Raw genomic sequence first — 16,777 nt, 5'->3', positions numbered from 1 at the left:
GCTTTTGACGCTTAAATAATTAACATATAAGTATATAACTTTAGTAATGAAATTCTGTTATAATAAAGTTCATTAGAGCATTGTTCCTGAATCTCATTGTCGGGTTTTGCGCAATTTTCCTCAAATGTGGTGTATAAAAAGTAGTTAAAGAAATTATTTACTTCTGACTTTCAAAGTTGTTCTTATAATTATAGAATCTTTCATAGATATGTGCTCGACATTTAGTAACCATCATTATTTAAATAGGAATCAATTGATGATAATGATTTAATTTCGTGACTAATTATTTTCAAGTCAATTAAGTCACCGCAGTTACTGACTTTAGCCACAGATTAATAAATAGTCTATGGCTTCGGTGAAGTAATCGTTTTTAAAACCATCGTGGTTATAGAGGTTGTGCATATTATTATGGGTCCTTCATTGTATATAGTCCCAAAAATTATCAACCTCATGAATACTATGTATAAGGTACGGTATAAAAAACATATTTCCTCATCTATTAGTTGTTAATGATAATGTTTATACGTTAGATAGTATATACGTTTCTAAATCGCACATGTTTAATGATATATACGCACGGTAGAAACATTTGCATTCATGAGTTGTTTATATTGGTCTGGGTGTTTTCCATGTATATTATGTATGTATTTACAAAAGAAAATATAACTATATATTTATTTCAGTTATTTAGTACCCATATCACAAGCTCTGCTTAGTTTGGGACTATCTAGTCGCTGTATGTCCCGTGATATTATTATTATTATACATTATAATTTTGTTTTTATTATCTTACTTCTGTCACTATACCTGAATAAAACAGTTAATAAATTTCATGTGATGCTACTTGTACATATATTTTTTTGTGTGGTTGAAAACTAGACCCTGGATTTAGACAGGCCACGTATGATATATAAATCTACATATAAACGTAATTAAATAATAAATGAGGATATATATTTCTTATGCAGTATCTCCTACTATATAATACGTTTAATTTTTGCGAAGGCAGCTAATATTTCTGTATAATAACAGAGTTCTAAGCAGGGTGACATTATTATTATATATTATATTGTATTATACATTGATAACGCACAAAATGCATTTTGTCTCATGTTAAATCTTCTCTGAATGGCTTTATCGATTTCGCATAATTGCATAAATTAAGAATTTATCAATAATAGAGTTAAGATTTATTCCATTTAATGAATTTAATTGTGATTAATAATTGATAATTATAATACATTTTCATCGATGTCATAATAATTAACATTGTCCATTAAATTTTACGATTATAAAATATAATGTTAATAAATATGTTGCAGTTATTATTTGAATTAATGCATTAAATTTTAATTAAATTTATACACACTTATATTTCGTTGATCTATTATTATTAATTCTATTATAACCTAGCTTGATGGCATAATGGAAATCTTATATTTTAATAATTTACTTTAAATAGTCAGTAAATACAACGATGATGTTTTATATAAGTATAATAATAATTTTGTTATTGCCAAATCTTGTACAAAGTACTTTATTATAGTTAGGTTAATTTGTGCTACTGTAAATAAAATTTAAGTTATATCAATTAAAATCAATTTTATTTTTATAAAATTTTTTTGGTTAAAGAATATTTAGTATTATGTACTTTATATTGAAAAATATTTAGTTTATCACGCTACAAAAATATGTGAGTTATATTTTTACAATTTTAATCAATTCTATGTAAAATACAACATTAAGTAAATTTATAATTAATACGAAATTAAAATTAAAATGTATGTATATTATGATTGTAATAATATCTGACTTTCAAGATCTTTTAATGTGGATGTCAACTTTGTGATTATATAAGTAAGAATTCATATTAATGTAATAAGAAATGTATTCATATTTTCTATTATTATTCGAGTTACAAAAAAAAATAATATATATACAAAATCTTTTCTGATAATATTAATATTATATTAATATACATTTAAATAACTATCTTTACCGGATATTTACAAATTATGGATTTCATATCTTCTAAATTTAATCAACTGCACATTTTGAGATTATAAGAATGTTATCGAAATTCATATCACCTAAAGAATACACTATATGCACTACTTCATCTATTAGTGAAACTGTTTGCAAATATAAAATATGACGAAAAATGAAAATATAAAAACAAAATTTATCTGTTATTGATCAAATAAAGTTCCTTCGTATTCGAAAAAGTAAAATTTGCGTTTAATTCAATAACCCTTTTATATTATAGAATATTACAATATTCTTTACAAGTAAGCATTGTTTATATCTTTCCGTTCTGTATAAGTATGTACCTCATTGAATTATTTAAGATATGGTGTTGGAGGAAAATGCTGAAATATCATGGACTGATTTCGGCACTAACCCACCTATGAATTGTCATTCTAAAGATATTTAACATGAGAATCAGATTTCATAATGAGTGTCAATAGATTATAACATTTCTTTGGTCACATCGCCCGGAAATTATCCTAATCAGCAATAGCAGGCGATGACTGGCAGGGTACATGGTAAATATCCTCGAGGATGGCCTCACTGACTTTGTTCATCGCATTCGACACCACATTCCAAGACAACGTTCATTATACAAAACACCAACATATAGGGAGAGATGTAATCGGAGTAAAATTGATTTTGCAGAATAGGTACGATTCTCAGTAATGAGGAAATAATTTCAGGTGCAAAAGGAGCTGCTTAAAGATATTTCAATTTAAAGTTGTTGCACTAACGAACATTTTGATCTTAATATAGAAACATGACACTACTAAATTAGTGATTATACGCGTTCTTCGCTAAGTCCCGGATCGGGCTTCCCCAGTTGACCTGGGAAAGACCTATCTAAGAAACAGATAGACATAAGAACGAGCATTCATCCACGTACACCTGTGATGAATAATGTTCGATACCTTTCTTCTAAGAAATTAGTGACTGCAGCTTAAGAGAGAACCGCAGTGACTTGCAATGATATAAATTTTGAAAAGCTTTGACGTCATTAATGCGTCATTTTCTACTTTATACACTTCTTAGAGACATACATATTATACATAGAAAATACTCAGATCGACACAAATAATCATATTTATGAATAGAAACGTTTGTGCAATGCGAGGAATTGAACCCGCGACCATTGCAAGTATGGCGGTGAATTAATGTATGTCTATTAAGGACAGACACTATAAACGATAGTAAAGATAAGTTAAACTTTTCTTTAAACAATTCAAATTTGTATCACTTACAAAATATCTGCTGCATCTAGAAAATAATATCAGGTGAGTAATTCGTATGTTACGTAAAGGACAAACAATCCAGCACTTATCTTCTATCTATTAAAGTACTTACCTTTTCTTGAAGGTCTAGCAAGCCCCTAAATGTATTAGAGAGGTTTATGGATAAAATAAAATCCAAATATAAATCCGGTAGGGTTATATCATTGATATAAATTGAGAAAATAAAATATTATTTATGGATCTAATGCATATATTCATATCATAGGAGTTGAATTGTTTATGACACTATCAACTGAACGATATCGGGACTGTTTCACTTAGAATAAACTGTTGCTTTGTATGAATCGATGATGCGATAAGAAAAACAATATACCAATATGAGACTATAAGGTTGAAATGATTCACTACAATGGTTAATTTTATTATTCGAAAGGAGTAGTGTCCGCGAATTCTTAGTCGTTTAATGTGTACATTTTTGTATTACAGATCGTCATCTACTCGTATTGTTGGTAAATAAACGAGAACAATAAAATAAAGTGTATGCATCCAATCAGTATTAAGTATATAAATAACCTTGGACAATTATAACACAGTTTTACATAGTCTCACGATAAGCAGAGCTTGTGTTAAGGGTGCTAGTACAACTGATATAAATACTTAGATATTATTTTTTGTAAATATATAAAACATCCAAACCAATACAAACAGTCATACTCATGAATACAAATATTTGCACCTTGTGAGGAATCGAATCCGAGACCATCGGAAGTAAAGCGGTATGCTATACCACTAGACCACCGAGGCCATTAGTTTATGGTTATTTGAGTAAAATATTAAAACTCCTCACGTACTATTGGCATTATGTAGGCAAATACTGATGTGTTTAGGTATTCGTTATGTAAAATGAAACCTATATATTATACACAGTTGATTTATAATAATAATTGTTATTTTTATCCTGCATATAAGGGATTTTTTGACAACTAGAATTGCAAAAAAGATGTCGTCAGCTCATTGTTAGTGGAAATCCCCATGTGTTGCATTGTCAACTGTCGAAGTCCTAGTGAACGCAACATTTGACACGCCTATTACATTTGAATTTAAATTGACAGAGGGCGTGCCTCTGCATTTTCATGGATAATTTTTTTTGTTTTCTTTTTGGAATATAACTTCAAAGTTTTTTCACATATTCAAACCCACAAATTTCTAATTTATTTGGGGATACTAAACCTCATGATACAAGTCTATCAATGCATACTACTTGTTAAGGATGTAATTTACGACTACAGCAATAAAACAAATAACATTTACACAGGCACCCAAATAAATTCGCTGGGCAACTTTTAAAGCCCGAAAACGTGAGTCGGTTAAAAAAAAGACATACACATATTTGACAGTGATAATCAGACAGTACTGACTCTTTAAGAACAAGGAGCTGCTCTACTGGTACTCTACCTGTTATAGACGGTACACCACATCTGCTTATAGTCCACGTGACTGATTGCAAGATTTCTAATAGAAAAAAAAGAAAATGAATAAGTGGAATTTGGGATGTAATCTCTAATTGGACCAATTTAATTCTCTTTTTGCAGTTTAATTTAGAAAATTTCGTAGGAAGTCATTTGTTGTATTAGGCCGTTATCGTTATGATATTCTATATATATTCTCAACAAATATTATGTTCATAACTCTGTACTGTTTCTCATAACATAATATCCGAGAGATATTACACAATCACACTTTATCAGATTTAAGAACTGAGATTTCTTATTTACAGATTAAAATGATGTAACTGATAATCGCATAGATATGACCAAAAATATATTTAACATTGGTCATAGCACATATAATTGAATATCTTTGGTGGGTACCATTTTCAACTTTCTAGAACTCACATTTGTTCAGTACATTGTGATATAAGTAATACGGCGATAAATGCAAATCGAGAAAAAGTACAATATTTTCGTTCTTTGTTCAATAAAGCATGTACAATATATTATTTAATAACATACCTACAAATATATAAAATACAGTTTTCGCTTCGATACGATATCTTATTACTTATATATTAAAGAAGATAAAGATTGTAGAGATAGCCGGCTCTTGGAAATCGTAATATCAGCTTAAGTTTAACTTGAGATAATTCTGACAGTTTCACTAGAATCTATTTGTATCCATGTATATAAATCTGACTGTACTATCCCATTCCATCCCAATTATTATAATAACTAACATTTGGTATTATATGAATACTCCATATAACCTTAGGTGTGTATTTTTCTATACACAATGTGACCGTCATTGGCATGGAACCTCTAATTGCTAATAATAAAATTGTATGCCTAATTGCTTACGTACAATGCGAATACGCCGTACATATAATTATTCATCTAATGATTTCGTCAACGTTTCCTGTGGTAATGATAGTATTTATTAAGTACTTACTGTAATCAGACTGAACGAAAAAGTTATTCCCAAAGAAGCAAAAACTATGATCTTAATGCATCGAACCTTATTATTATTTTTCCTAAAAAGTAGTAAAACTGGTTACTTATTGATGAAGACATATTAAGCATATACACAGATTCGGTAGGTATGTACAGTGAATATTAATTACATAATTCCAAAATAATATCTTAAACCATAAAATATTCTAGAAATGTCTATGTGGAATAAAATATGTTGTTTTCATCAATTTCACTCCTTCTGAATTTCGTGAAAATAATATTATATAACTTTTTGCAGTCCACGCGTATCCGAACACCATATAGAATTTACACACCGAATTGCTTCTAGGTCAAACAAATTGGTATTTTGCTCACAAATCTAATATTATTTATCTTTGTGTTTTTCTATTTTCCTCGCACATTGCATTCAAATACCTTTACACAGCTTCGGTTGGTTAGTCATGAATGGCATATTTTTAGTAGAAATGTGGGGTTTACACAAATCATATCGATTTGGGTCGTGTGAAATCCCACCTTTATACAAAGGAATGTACTCATATGAATTTCTTACTACTCTGGTATTATTAAAAAAAGGTTTTATATGATTTATGTTATTGTTGTTATAATGTAGTCAATTAATAGAGATTTGCTATATTTTGGAATTATTTTATGATAGCCACTGGAACCTTTAAAATAGAGCAATATATGTATTTTCTAAAACTATAGACGCCAGTCTATAGTTTTCATATTATGTAATCTCTTTATATTATATCATGTATTCATGTTATGAAATTGACATAATTAAGTCGTTTTATTCTTCCTCGTGAATATCTACACAAACACAAAGAAAATTTTCAAAACCATCCTTTTCAGTTGAGAATGTTATATATATTTCGAACAAAAGTTAATGTTTTTGGTAATGATAATTCTATTTGATTATTAGAAACCTCCCTTATAAATATTCATAATATTAATACTAGATTTAAAGACAAACTTGCTGTCCCCAAGTATCGTTTAGAAAAAGTTAATAGGTCTTTTATGGGAATAGGTATAATAATTTACAATAAGATACCAAAAGATGGAATTACCCTTAAATTAATTCAAAACATCTGGTAAATCATATTTACTGAGCAAAGCCTATTACTCACCAAACGATTACTTAAATGACTAGCGTGCATGGCAATAGATGTTTATGCATTGTTCATTGAATTTTCATTTAATGTTAGACATAGACACCTATATAAATAAATACTGTAAATGGCTTTAAAAAAAAATTCAATTGAGTTTCTTGTCGGTTCTTCACAATTGAATCTATATACCGAACTGGACGGTATGGAAAAAAATAAAATTAGAATGTAAAAATCTGACGTTCATAAGCGACTAAAATGTCCTACATGAATAAATGATTTTTGAATTTGAAGTTGAATTTGATACATATATATAAAATTTCATTAAATACATCATGTCTTTCGGAAAAGTTTGGCAACTGATGCATTGTAAGAGAATTTTATATATTATATTTAACCTTGTAGTATAACAATATTCGTATAAATATATACCGTGAAGCTGGCAAACAAGCATCTCAGGCATAACGGAAGGTTTGCTTACAGTCCTAAGAATGCGAAACCAGTCAGGTAAAATAAAAAAGAAAAAGCTGTAGAACTTGCATCTGGCTTGTGACTATTATTGAATATATTCAAAGCTCTACCAACATCGAATAAAATTCAATTCAGTATACACGTATTGTGTTCCATTTTTTACTACTTTTCATCGTCATAGAGACCTTGTATACTCAGTAAAACCCCATGGCGTTCCCGCACTGCACTTTAGTTCTAATATCGTCAAATCGTTCAATCAACTAATTTTAGAAATAATTAGTAATCTACGCCGACTTAACATGAAAATTTTAACTAACTTACACGAAATCTTAACGAATTAAAACTAACTTTACCTCACTTAAACCTTCTTCAGGAATCACTCTATTGATGGATGAGAACCTCACGAATGTTCATTAAGTAGATTTTGAAATTATTGCGGACATACTGACACTCTGTTATAAAACACATATGAAAATATGTATATGGACAACTAGACCACCAATATGCTTATTACCACGTCGATTAATTTACAAAATGACGGTGCCTTTTAACAACCATCCTTATCAGAGACTGACATAGAAACCACTTGATTAACATTTAAATTTATGTTAAAATTATATACTCTACAAGCGTTTGTCTCATTAAATAATATTTCTCATTAAATTATATTACAAGTTTATAAAAGTATTGTGTTTATGATATAAAAATATTTTTTTTAATAGTCAATTTGAGAACTATAAAAAGAGAATAAAACAAAAAAACTATAGATAATTGTAACTCAATTTTCTACACTTTCTTTTTTGTTCTTTTCTAGCTCCGAATTAGACATTAGAATTATTTAGTCGATTATACTATAAATCTTATTCAATTAAATAATAGTATATAAAAAAATGTAAGAAAAAACTAACATCTGGAATACAAATGAGATTGTGAAACAAAATATCGCCTCTACATGTAATAAAATTTATATTGGCGATAACATGTAAAACAAACAAATAACGACAAAATGATATTTACTAATGTATCATCATCAATTATCATGTCGAGTAAAATATAAAATACACACACATAGATACAGTTGAATTTAGAACCTCCTTTCGGAATGCAGTTGATAATCATGCTGCCGCGTACGCAGCAATTACCTCGCTGTTATCCATCGTCCAGTCGATTCCCGATAAACCTATTACGACATTATTATGTATTGTCTATTAATATCATTACCTTGATCAATGGTATATCCGCTATCTAGTTCACCAGCATTGTTGTGCCGACGCTAGTGAAGTGACGCACGCTTGTTGATAGTTTTTTTACGAACATAACTCTAATCTCGATCATAATCGGTTCTATATAATCGAGTCGCGCGGAACACCTCGTTAGTATGACGATTTTTTACCGATCGATATAATCGATGCACGTGGGAGTGGGTACGAGGCGTAGCTCACGATCTGGTTGCCGAGACAACCGCGTCAGTTTTGCTTTGGGTTTACTCCGGTTTGCATATATAATATGCTGCGAATAGTGTTGTAGTCAGTTTGTTGTGTGGATGCGCGAAAATTCACTGCTCGCTTTAATTAGTGCATATGTTAAATAATTTTGATTTGTGTTGCGTTAAAGACCCAAAGGGATCGTTTGAAGACAGTTCACCAAAAATGGCCCAAGTTAATGGGCACCATGTTTCCGCAACATGTCCTTTCAGTAGTGAAAATGTGAACATGAAAGTTGATGACACTCAGAAACCAGTGAAACCTAATCTTCGTGTGAAAGTTCCTCAACCCTTAAGATTAAAAAATTTAATAGGCAACGAAGAGAATTTTGATACGCTACATTCACAGATAGAAGAAGTTGCTAGTTTTGTGAGTACTTTTTTATATTCTTTACTTTTAACTATTAATATTTAAGGAACCGCGGTTGGAATATAAATTTATTTAACAAAAGCAAAGTTTTCCGGCCTTGTATGAAACAAGGTTTACGACTTCAATCGTGAAGTGACTGAACTAAGTTTTCTCAGTCAAATACATATCATAAAATAATAATAGTCATTAAAGAATGTAAATAAAAATATTTCATTGGTTTAAACATTTACATGCTTCATAAATTATAAAATATTAAACTATCTTCTTAATAATAAAGTTTTTTAATGTATAAAATAAATAAACCAAAGATTTAGAAAAAAGTCTATGGATAGAGAAAAATATATTTATCATTTGTGAATCAGAATCTTAAATGTGTAATTTAAAATTCTTTATTAATAGCAGTTTCATTTATTTTCAATTTGTCGCATACTGTACACTATACGTGTTTTAATATACAAGAAATTAACAAGAAACTTTATTTTCATAGTATAAATACATTTAAAAATAAAGCACCTATTTTTCTATCTTTATAAAAATGAAGAGGAGAATATTGAAATATTATATCAACATAGAAAAACCTGGCGTACGAGTATCTGGTTACGACGTGATCTTAAGTGGGATGCATGCTTTTTGATTTTATTAACACCAACTTTATAATTATGTTTGTACAGTGTTTAGTAGCTATAAAGAAGTATAACCAATTGGATAATGATCATGATCATCATTTAACGCAGCCCACGTTGTAACCAACTTTGTCGTTTAGGACAATGTCCATTTCCTCATCTACGGAAAAACGAGTGTCACTCCGTCTATGTACAGAGAGCAATGTAAATACAGGAAACGTTATTTAATGTACTCGTTATGCTTATTAAACTTAAAGATAAATATATTACTAACGGCTATTTATAGATTGTTTAATTATGCCCAAGTCAAATTTATGAATGTATTTTGATTCATATATAATAATTATACGAACGTAGTTCAATTAAACACCCATTTACGCTTCGAGATGTCTTATTGTAACAGACGATTTCTTTTTACAGTAAGCTTTGTAGGAAGAACCTACATAAAGAAAAGGAGACGTACCCTGACCAATAATATTAATTTTCAAAGACGAAGTTATCTTTATTAAAAATTATAGGTTACTTACAATATATGTTACAGGACGAATTAATAACTTGAATGGGTATATAATTATCATTTTAATATGCTGCGAATGCAGTAATGATGCTAGAAACACAGATGTTATGTAAATATATGAAGTCATTAACAAAGTTACGATTCAATTATTTTTTACTACTGTTTATTATGTTTCATGCGGCTAATAAAAAACAATAAACGATGTGCTAAGACATAATATGTAGCGTGAACGGTATTACGCCAAATTAGGGTACATAGATGCGTGGGAAGTTATTAAGAAATACTTTATTGACGTCACATAGTGTATTTGCTATTATTTAGTTATTATGTAACGAGGTCAAAACTATACTATAAGAACATTTCATATAAAACCAGCTGACCTGACAGATGTTGATCTGTATTAATTAAGGCGTTACCTGTTAATTACGTGAAGTTAATATAGTCGTTCAAATTATCAATTTATCCAATTTTCTAAATTTTTTTCTGTAAAGTTTGTTGTTTCTAAAGAACAATGACATTCTCCTACCAGATTTGGCGGGGCAGCGAGAAAAATACGAGCGGTAAAGGTGAGTGTTGACGTATGTCGATGAGTGACCCCTTAAATTTATTCTCGAGTCACAAATCCCGGTAACTGGTCGGAATTTCCCGCTCTGCTACACGATGGACCCGGTCGGAATGCTAAGAAGTTCATCTCATTTCCTTAATTTTTGCCTTTTAGAAAATATACTATAAATAACCATGTAAACATGTGAAAGATATCGGTTCATTTTCAAGTTGACCAAGGAAAATAGAGATTCATATACATGTACATATATAGGTAGATGTGTTTTAATGTAAGTCTGTAACAGATTAGTATTCTTATTGTAACGGTATCCTATGATTCTTATTACGTTATTACATTTGATCCTATTTATATACAACATAAAATACTAATTAGACGAATATTAATTACATGTACCTATACCTATATCACAGATAATATAATATTACATACCTATATCTATGTATATTTGGATTAAAGAAGTACATATGTTACTTCGTATCTTAACCAATCTAGATATTTTGTTTATGAAGACGAAGTCGCGGGCAAGAAGTATAAGTCTATAATTATATTAGATTACTAATCAGTAGATTGATTGAACTATTTTCGTAACAATGGATGTTTATGCACACGCGATGGCAGATGGTACGCCGTCGGTCAAATCGTGAAATTCTTGAACCTGATAGGGACGGGAATATTATTAGCGCCATTGTTATTAATTTAGCTACAATGATTCTCGTGGAAATTGTCACATGCTACTTTAGTTAGTACCTGCTTGGTTATTAGCGACTTCGTACGCAAGACCAATATTATGACTTATTAAGATAGAAAAATAGCTTCTTTATTCTGCAAAGTAATACCAAACAACGATTGCTCAATCTAACGAGGTACCTACTAGAAGGTTGTATGTTACGTGTTTATAATACGTATTAGGATGACAAGAAATAGCAAAAGTATGTATCTTTTCTCATGTTATTAATTTGTTTCATTTTTGTTAAATTAAGGTAGTAATTTGAACGGAAAAAATTTGAAAGTTTTTTTTATATAAGATCACAAATATATCAAGATAGATATTTAAACTGAATCGTACTGAATTTTATTTTTGGCAATCGAAATAAATATGAACCTCTTAGCTACACATATAAGATTGCAATTCGATTTAGCCAATAGAAGCATAATAAATGACTCAATTCCAATAAGGCAGTTGGAGGTATATTATTAGTTATGTAAATACGTTAATGACTGTGTTTTCGAGGTTAAACTGTATTTTGATATTTAGATATATAATAATTTATATCGGCAATCATTTAAAATGTATATATACATACAATATATTATATTAGGGAAACTAAGGAAAAAAGTATATTTATTTCGGGGTTGTCTCCCTATGCACAAGTGATAAGTTGGAGATAAACCCGAAATAAATATATGCAGTTTGTTTCTCGGTTAATGTCACTGGATGCTGTAAAAATATTCTTAAATAAAATCTATTTAAAATATAAATATACATAAAATATGTAGCATACTCTTAACTCTTCAATATATATATGTGCAATATAAAATTTTAGAGCCTACAATTCTACTGTCTCCTGTCGATTATGAAAATATCCAGTTGTGTTGTGCTTTAAAAGTGAGTGTTAGTGAAATTAGACTTTAGTGACATAGAGATCCATACCTCGATTTCCCGGGTATGTCGTAGAATGGATTTTATAGAATTACGAAGTGTATTAGAGAACTGGTTGATACGGAATGTCGCTACTTTAAATGTTAAATATTAAATTCTTGTCCATATTCTTTTGAGTTGGTATAAGATCAGATAGTAATTATATACCATATTATAGACATACTGCCTGCCTATATTATAGACATATTCCCTTTTCCAATTTTAATTCTACTGTTCCTATTATTCAGATCTGTTATAAAAATTCTCAAAATATTTGAAACAATTTTGATATTAAAAAAACAATTTGTGTACGAGTATAGATATACATTGCAGACATTTTCTGCATATATATGGAAATTTATAGTTGACCAGTAATTATCTACTTCATATATATTAAAACGAAATTAAAGGTATATATGATTTAGAGGTTTCCTTGCATTGCAGCATATGATGATGACACGAATTGCTTTGTTCTCCAAAAGCAACTCAATTAAGCATCGAAGAAGTATTTGAGTTTCCGGGACACGATGTCATCATTCATAAAGGGAATATAATAATGACGTTGTATTATGAACGTCGTAACAGACATATTAGAACAATGCATTAGAAAATATCCTTGATATGTCTTCCTAGTAAACGGTAGACCCAATAGAAAAGAAATAAATATTATTTCCTATACACAGACGTCACTAGTGAAACGGAACTGTCAATACCGGTATTAATCATAATACATATTTTGTTGTTTTCCGGTTTGATTAAATGTTGTAGTGAAATTAGAGCAGTCCTTAAGGTACCACATATGTTTTATTGTTTACCTAGCATTTGGGATATTTTTTATTTATTTATTTATAATTAACTAGCGACCCGTCACGGCTTCGTACAAATGTATTACAAAACTTTGAATTTCTCGGCTTATTCTATACTATTACATATAAACTTTTCTCTTGAATCACTCTATCTATTGCTGGAAACTACATTAAAATCAATTGCGTAATTTAAAAGATATAAGTGAATAGACAGTGGCTGCGACTACGTTTTATACTCTGTATATCGTCGTATATCGATTTCATTCATTTATTAACTTTTTTTTCGTTTTTTATGCCATTTAAATATAGAATGTAACAAATATTATTGTCATTATCACATAATGGCTGTGATGTTTTGCTAAATTCTGTCTCGTAATGCAAACCCGTCCGCTGTGACTAATTTGCTTAATGAGCCAAAAGTTGCGGTGATTTAAAATTTAACCAATAGACACATATAAAGGCAAGTTTTAGCTGAATGGCTTCATTCGATTCGTACCCACGGGTTTTTCAATTCAATTGGGTGACGTTTTAACTAAAAATAGTGCTGTACTTGTATCACTAAAACAAGTCACTATATTATTTTCCTTATAATAAAATAATAAATTAATCAGCAATCTTATTTTATATAAAAGGAAACTATGTCTATAAGGCTATATGTCTGCCTTTATTGCATTTGAATATAACAGTTTTGGGTAAACACAAACGTAATCAGTAGCAGACACAGTTGTCGAATGTCGTGACAACGATTTAAAATACAAATACAACTTGTAAAACTCCATATTCGATAACAGAAATATATTTATTCTTCCATTACGTCAACAAACAAACTAAATGTTATCTATCTTTCTAATTAATCAGATTATTTGATATCTATCTAATTACCATCAAGTAGGTTCAAGATTTCAGAGGCTAACGATATTTAATACTTTTGAATATGTCAAGTTTATAAAAGAAATACTGTTATAAAAGAAACATGGTAGAGTGCAAAGTCTTTGAGAATATACAGGACGGAGAGAACAAAAATATGCAAATCTGAACTGAATACCATATGTGATAATAAGCTAGGAATAAAGAGAAATTCTATCAAAATGTTGCAGTCAATTTTAATCTGGGATCATTCATGATATAAATAGACAAACACAATGAATTTGTCCTTGCATGATCTTACATCTTGATACTTGCAACGTGACTATTGTTCAAACTTTATATTTAATTTATCAAAGTTCTCACTAATTTCTTTTTTTTTATTTTAAATCAGCAATATATTATAGTTCATCTATGTGTATCGAATTGTATTAATTCCGAATTACGATTCATGGTAGATCGCCTGGTATGAAATAATCAGCAAAGGCTCTGTGTATCTATAGGCCAATCAGTTGAAAATATATACAAATAGCTCATTTACTCAGAATGACTTCTGTGAAATGTTCAATTACGTAATTTGTACACAATACAACTTGTTTCGTAGATTTCTAGATTTCATATAACATATATTTGGGCTGTAATTTAGTAGGATTTTTTTTTCATGATGCTAATTGTTTCTCTATATCATTATAATACTATAATATTTTGTAATAAACTATATATTGTGTGAGAACTAAGTTATGGTCTTGAAATTTCTGTAGTTATTAATATCATAAAATCAAATTTTAAAAGTTGTAGTGGAATGTTTGGGAATAGCTTCAAATCTTTTATTTAAATATATAATTACGCCCGTAATTGTATTTTCATTATCAACACATAAAACTAACAATTATAAAAAGAAATATTTTATCGCTTTTTTTATGAGAAAGACACATATTCATTTCTATTTTATTGATGAGTAAAAAAACTTTCTTGTTTCCTTATTAAACTTAGTAGTAAACTAAATAATTCATTATGTAATAACTGTATAAATATCAATGTAATATGACAGATTTTTGCCTTGGTTTGGTGGAAGGACGTAGACGTCGGTCTCGGTATAGTATAAAATATTACTCACATTCAAAACATCACATGAATTTATGTAACTATTGACTGTACTCAGACGTATAAATATTTAAGACCCTGTGTATCTTGTATGTAGGGTGCAAAGATGCAAAGTTACCGTTTTTTATCTACATAAGTATGTTTTGAGTGCGAGCGAGCGTTTACTACCCTGATTTATAGACTCCAAAAATCGTTTGAATATAGCTAGCACCCAAAATGGTATCATTTTTTTAACTAACTTTCAGCCTATGTAAAACACCGAACTATTAACAAATTAGATTAATCAAACTGATGGTTAAAACGGTCACTGTCATCTTCGACTCAAATATTTTTAGTAAAATGAGATGTGTTAAGTTTACCAAAATAGTAGAAGAGCTGCTAACAGATTAAATTAGTATTAGAGTTATGAAAATATTACATGTTTTCTTATTTTTACTTTCTCTATCCACCCAAAGGTAGTCTGGAAGGATTCTGGAATCATTTGTATTAGTTTATGTATATTTACTATGAAAATTATTTTTGTTCTGTAATTAGTGTATATAAATAAATTAAAGATGTATTTTTAAAATAGTTATATTATTATATGTATTAATTAGTGTTTGTTAAACCTCTACACCATTGAATATCGTTACTCAGCGTACTTAATACCTACTATAAAGCACACTGTACCTCTGAAGATCGGCTTAGTTTTAGAAACTATTCACTGCACTAACACATGTAAACTCTTGTTTACACATCTACACGCTACTCTATACACACCCACTGCAATGTTTTATTGACATTACAATATATATTGCGACGGTCGTGAGAACCAAACATACGGATAACGTGCTAATTTAATAACAAAGCCCACTTGTAGTCTTATATTGTTAATTTTATATAATGACTAGGTTTCCCGAAGTCTTGTTAGTGAACCATTATTAATTTATTGCCAAGAATTCACACATCTGTTTGCTTATGCGTGTTACAAATTTAATCGTGGGCGCATTTAAAAACTACTGGAACATTTTTGACAGTATACAGGGTACCTATCTACATTTAATAATACCATGACGAGGCGCGAGACGATAACAAAAAACAAACAGACAGTTTGTTTGTTTGTTACTGTTTCACGGCTGAACGAATATGAATGAAATTTGACATAACGATAGATTGTATGATCGGCCCTATTTTATTTAAAAAGCAGACTAAGTCCCGGGTGACATCCATTGTCCCCTAAATATACTAATTTATTTACCAGGAACATATCAACCATATTATTAAAATAACAGAATAATAGTATTACAAGTGTATATTTCCTAAAAGAGTTCACACAGAAAAAGTCAAAAGTACCATATAAAAACAGATGTCAAAATACTATAAATAATACGAAATTTATAAAAATAATGGTGGACAAGCAACAGCCAAATTTAGCAATCAATTAACGAATGCTCTATAATGATAAATGTCTTAATTAAAAATTATGTGTACATAATTTTGCGTACTTACACATTACAAT

The 16,777-nt window shown here is 29.4% G+C and overlaps 2 protein-coding genes across 3 annotated transcripts in view; one reads left to right on the top strand and one right to left on the bottom strand.

Annotated features, from left to right (window-relative positions):
* The window catches only part of LOC131845099 (cilia- and flagella-associated protein 299-like), a 251,121-nt gene that overhangs the window by 203,845 nt on the left and 30,499 nt on the right, over positions 1–16,777 (bottom strand). The window lies entirely within an intron of this gene.
* LOC131845093 (nitric oxide synthase-like) overlaps positions 8,796–16,777 on the top strand; it is a 34,847-nt gene continuing 26,865 nt past the window's right edge. Inside the window, exon 1 of the mRNA XM_059194117.1 lies at positions 8,796–9,161. Within this exon, the coding sequence (XP_059050100.1) occupies positions 8,889–9,161 (273 nt within the window). The 5' untranslated portion in view covers positions 8,796–8,888. The remainder of the gene's footprint in view (positions 9,162–16,777) is intronic.

Source organism: Achroia grisella, unplaced genomic scaffold (assembly GCF_030625045.1).
Source record: "Achroia grisella isolate CSIRO2021 unplaced genomic scaffold, CSIRO_AGI_Agris_v1 utg452, whole genome shotgun sequence".
In the NCBI taxonomy this organism is placed as follows: Eukaryota; Metazoa; Arthropoda; class Insecta; order Lepidoptera; family Pyralidae; genus Achroia; species Achroia grisella.
This window is presented reverse-complemented; position numbering and strand designations above follow the sequence as displayed.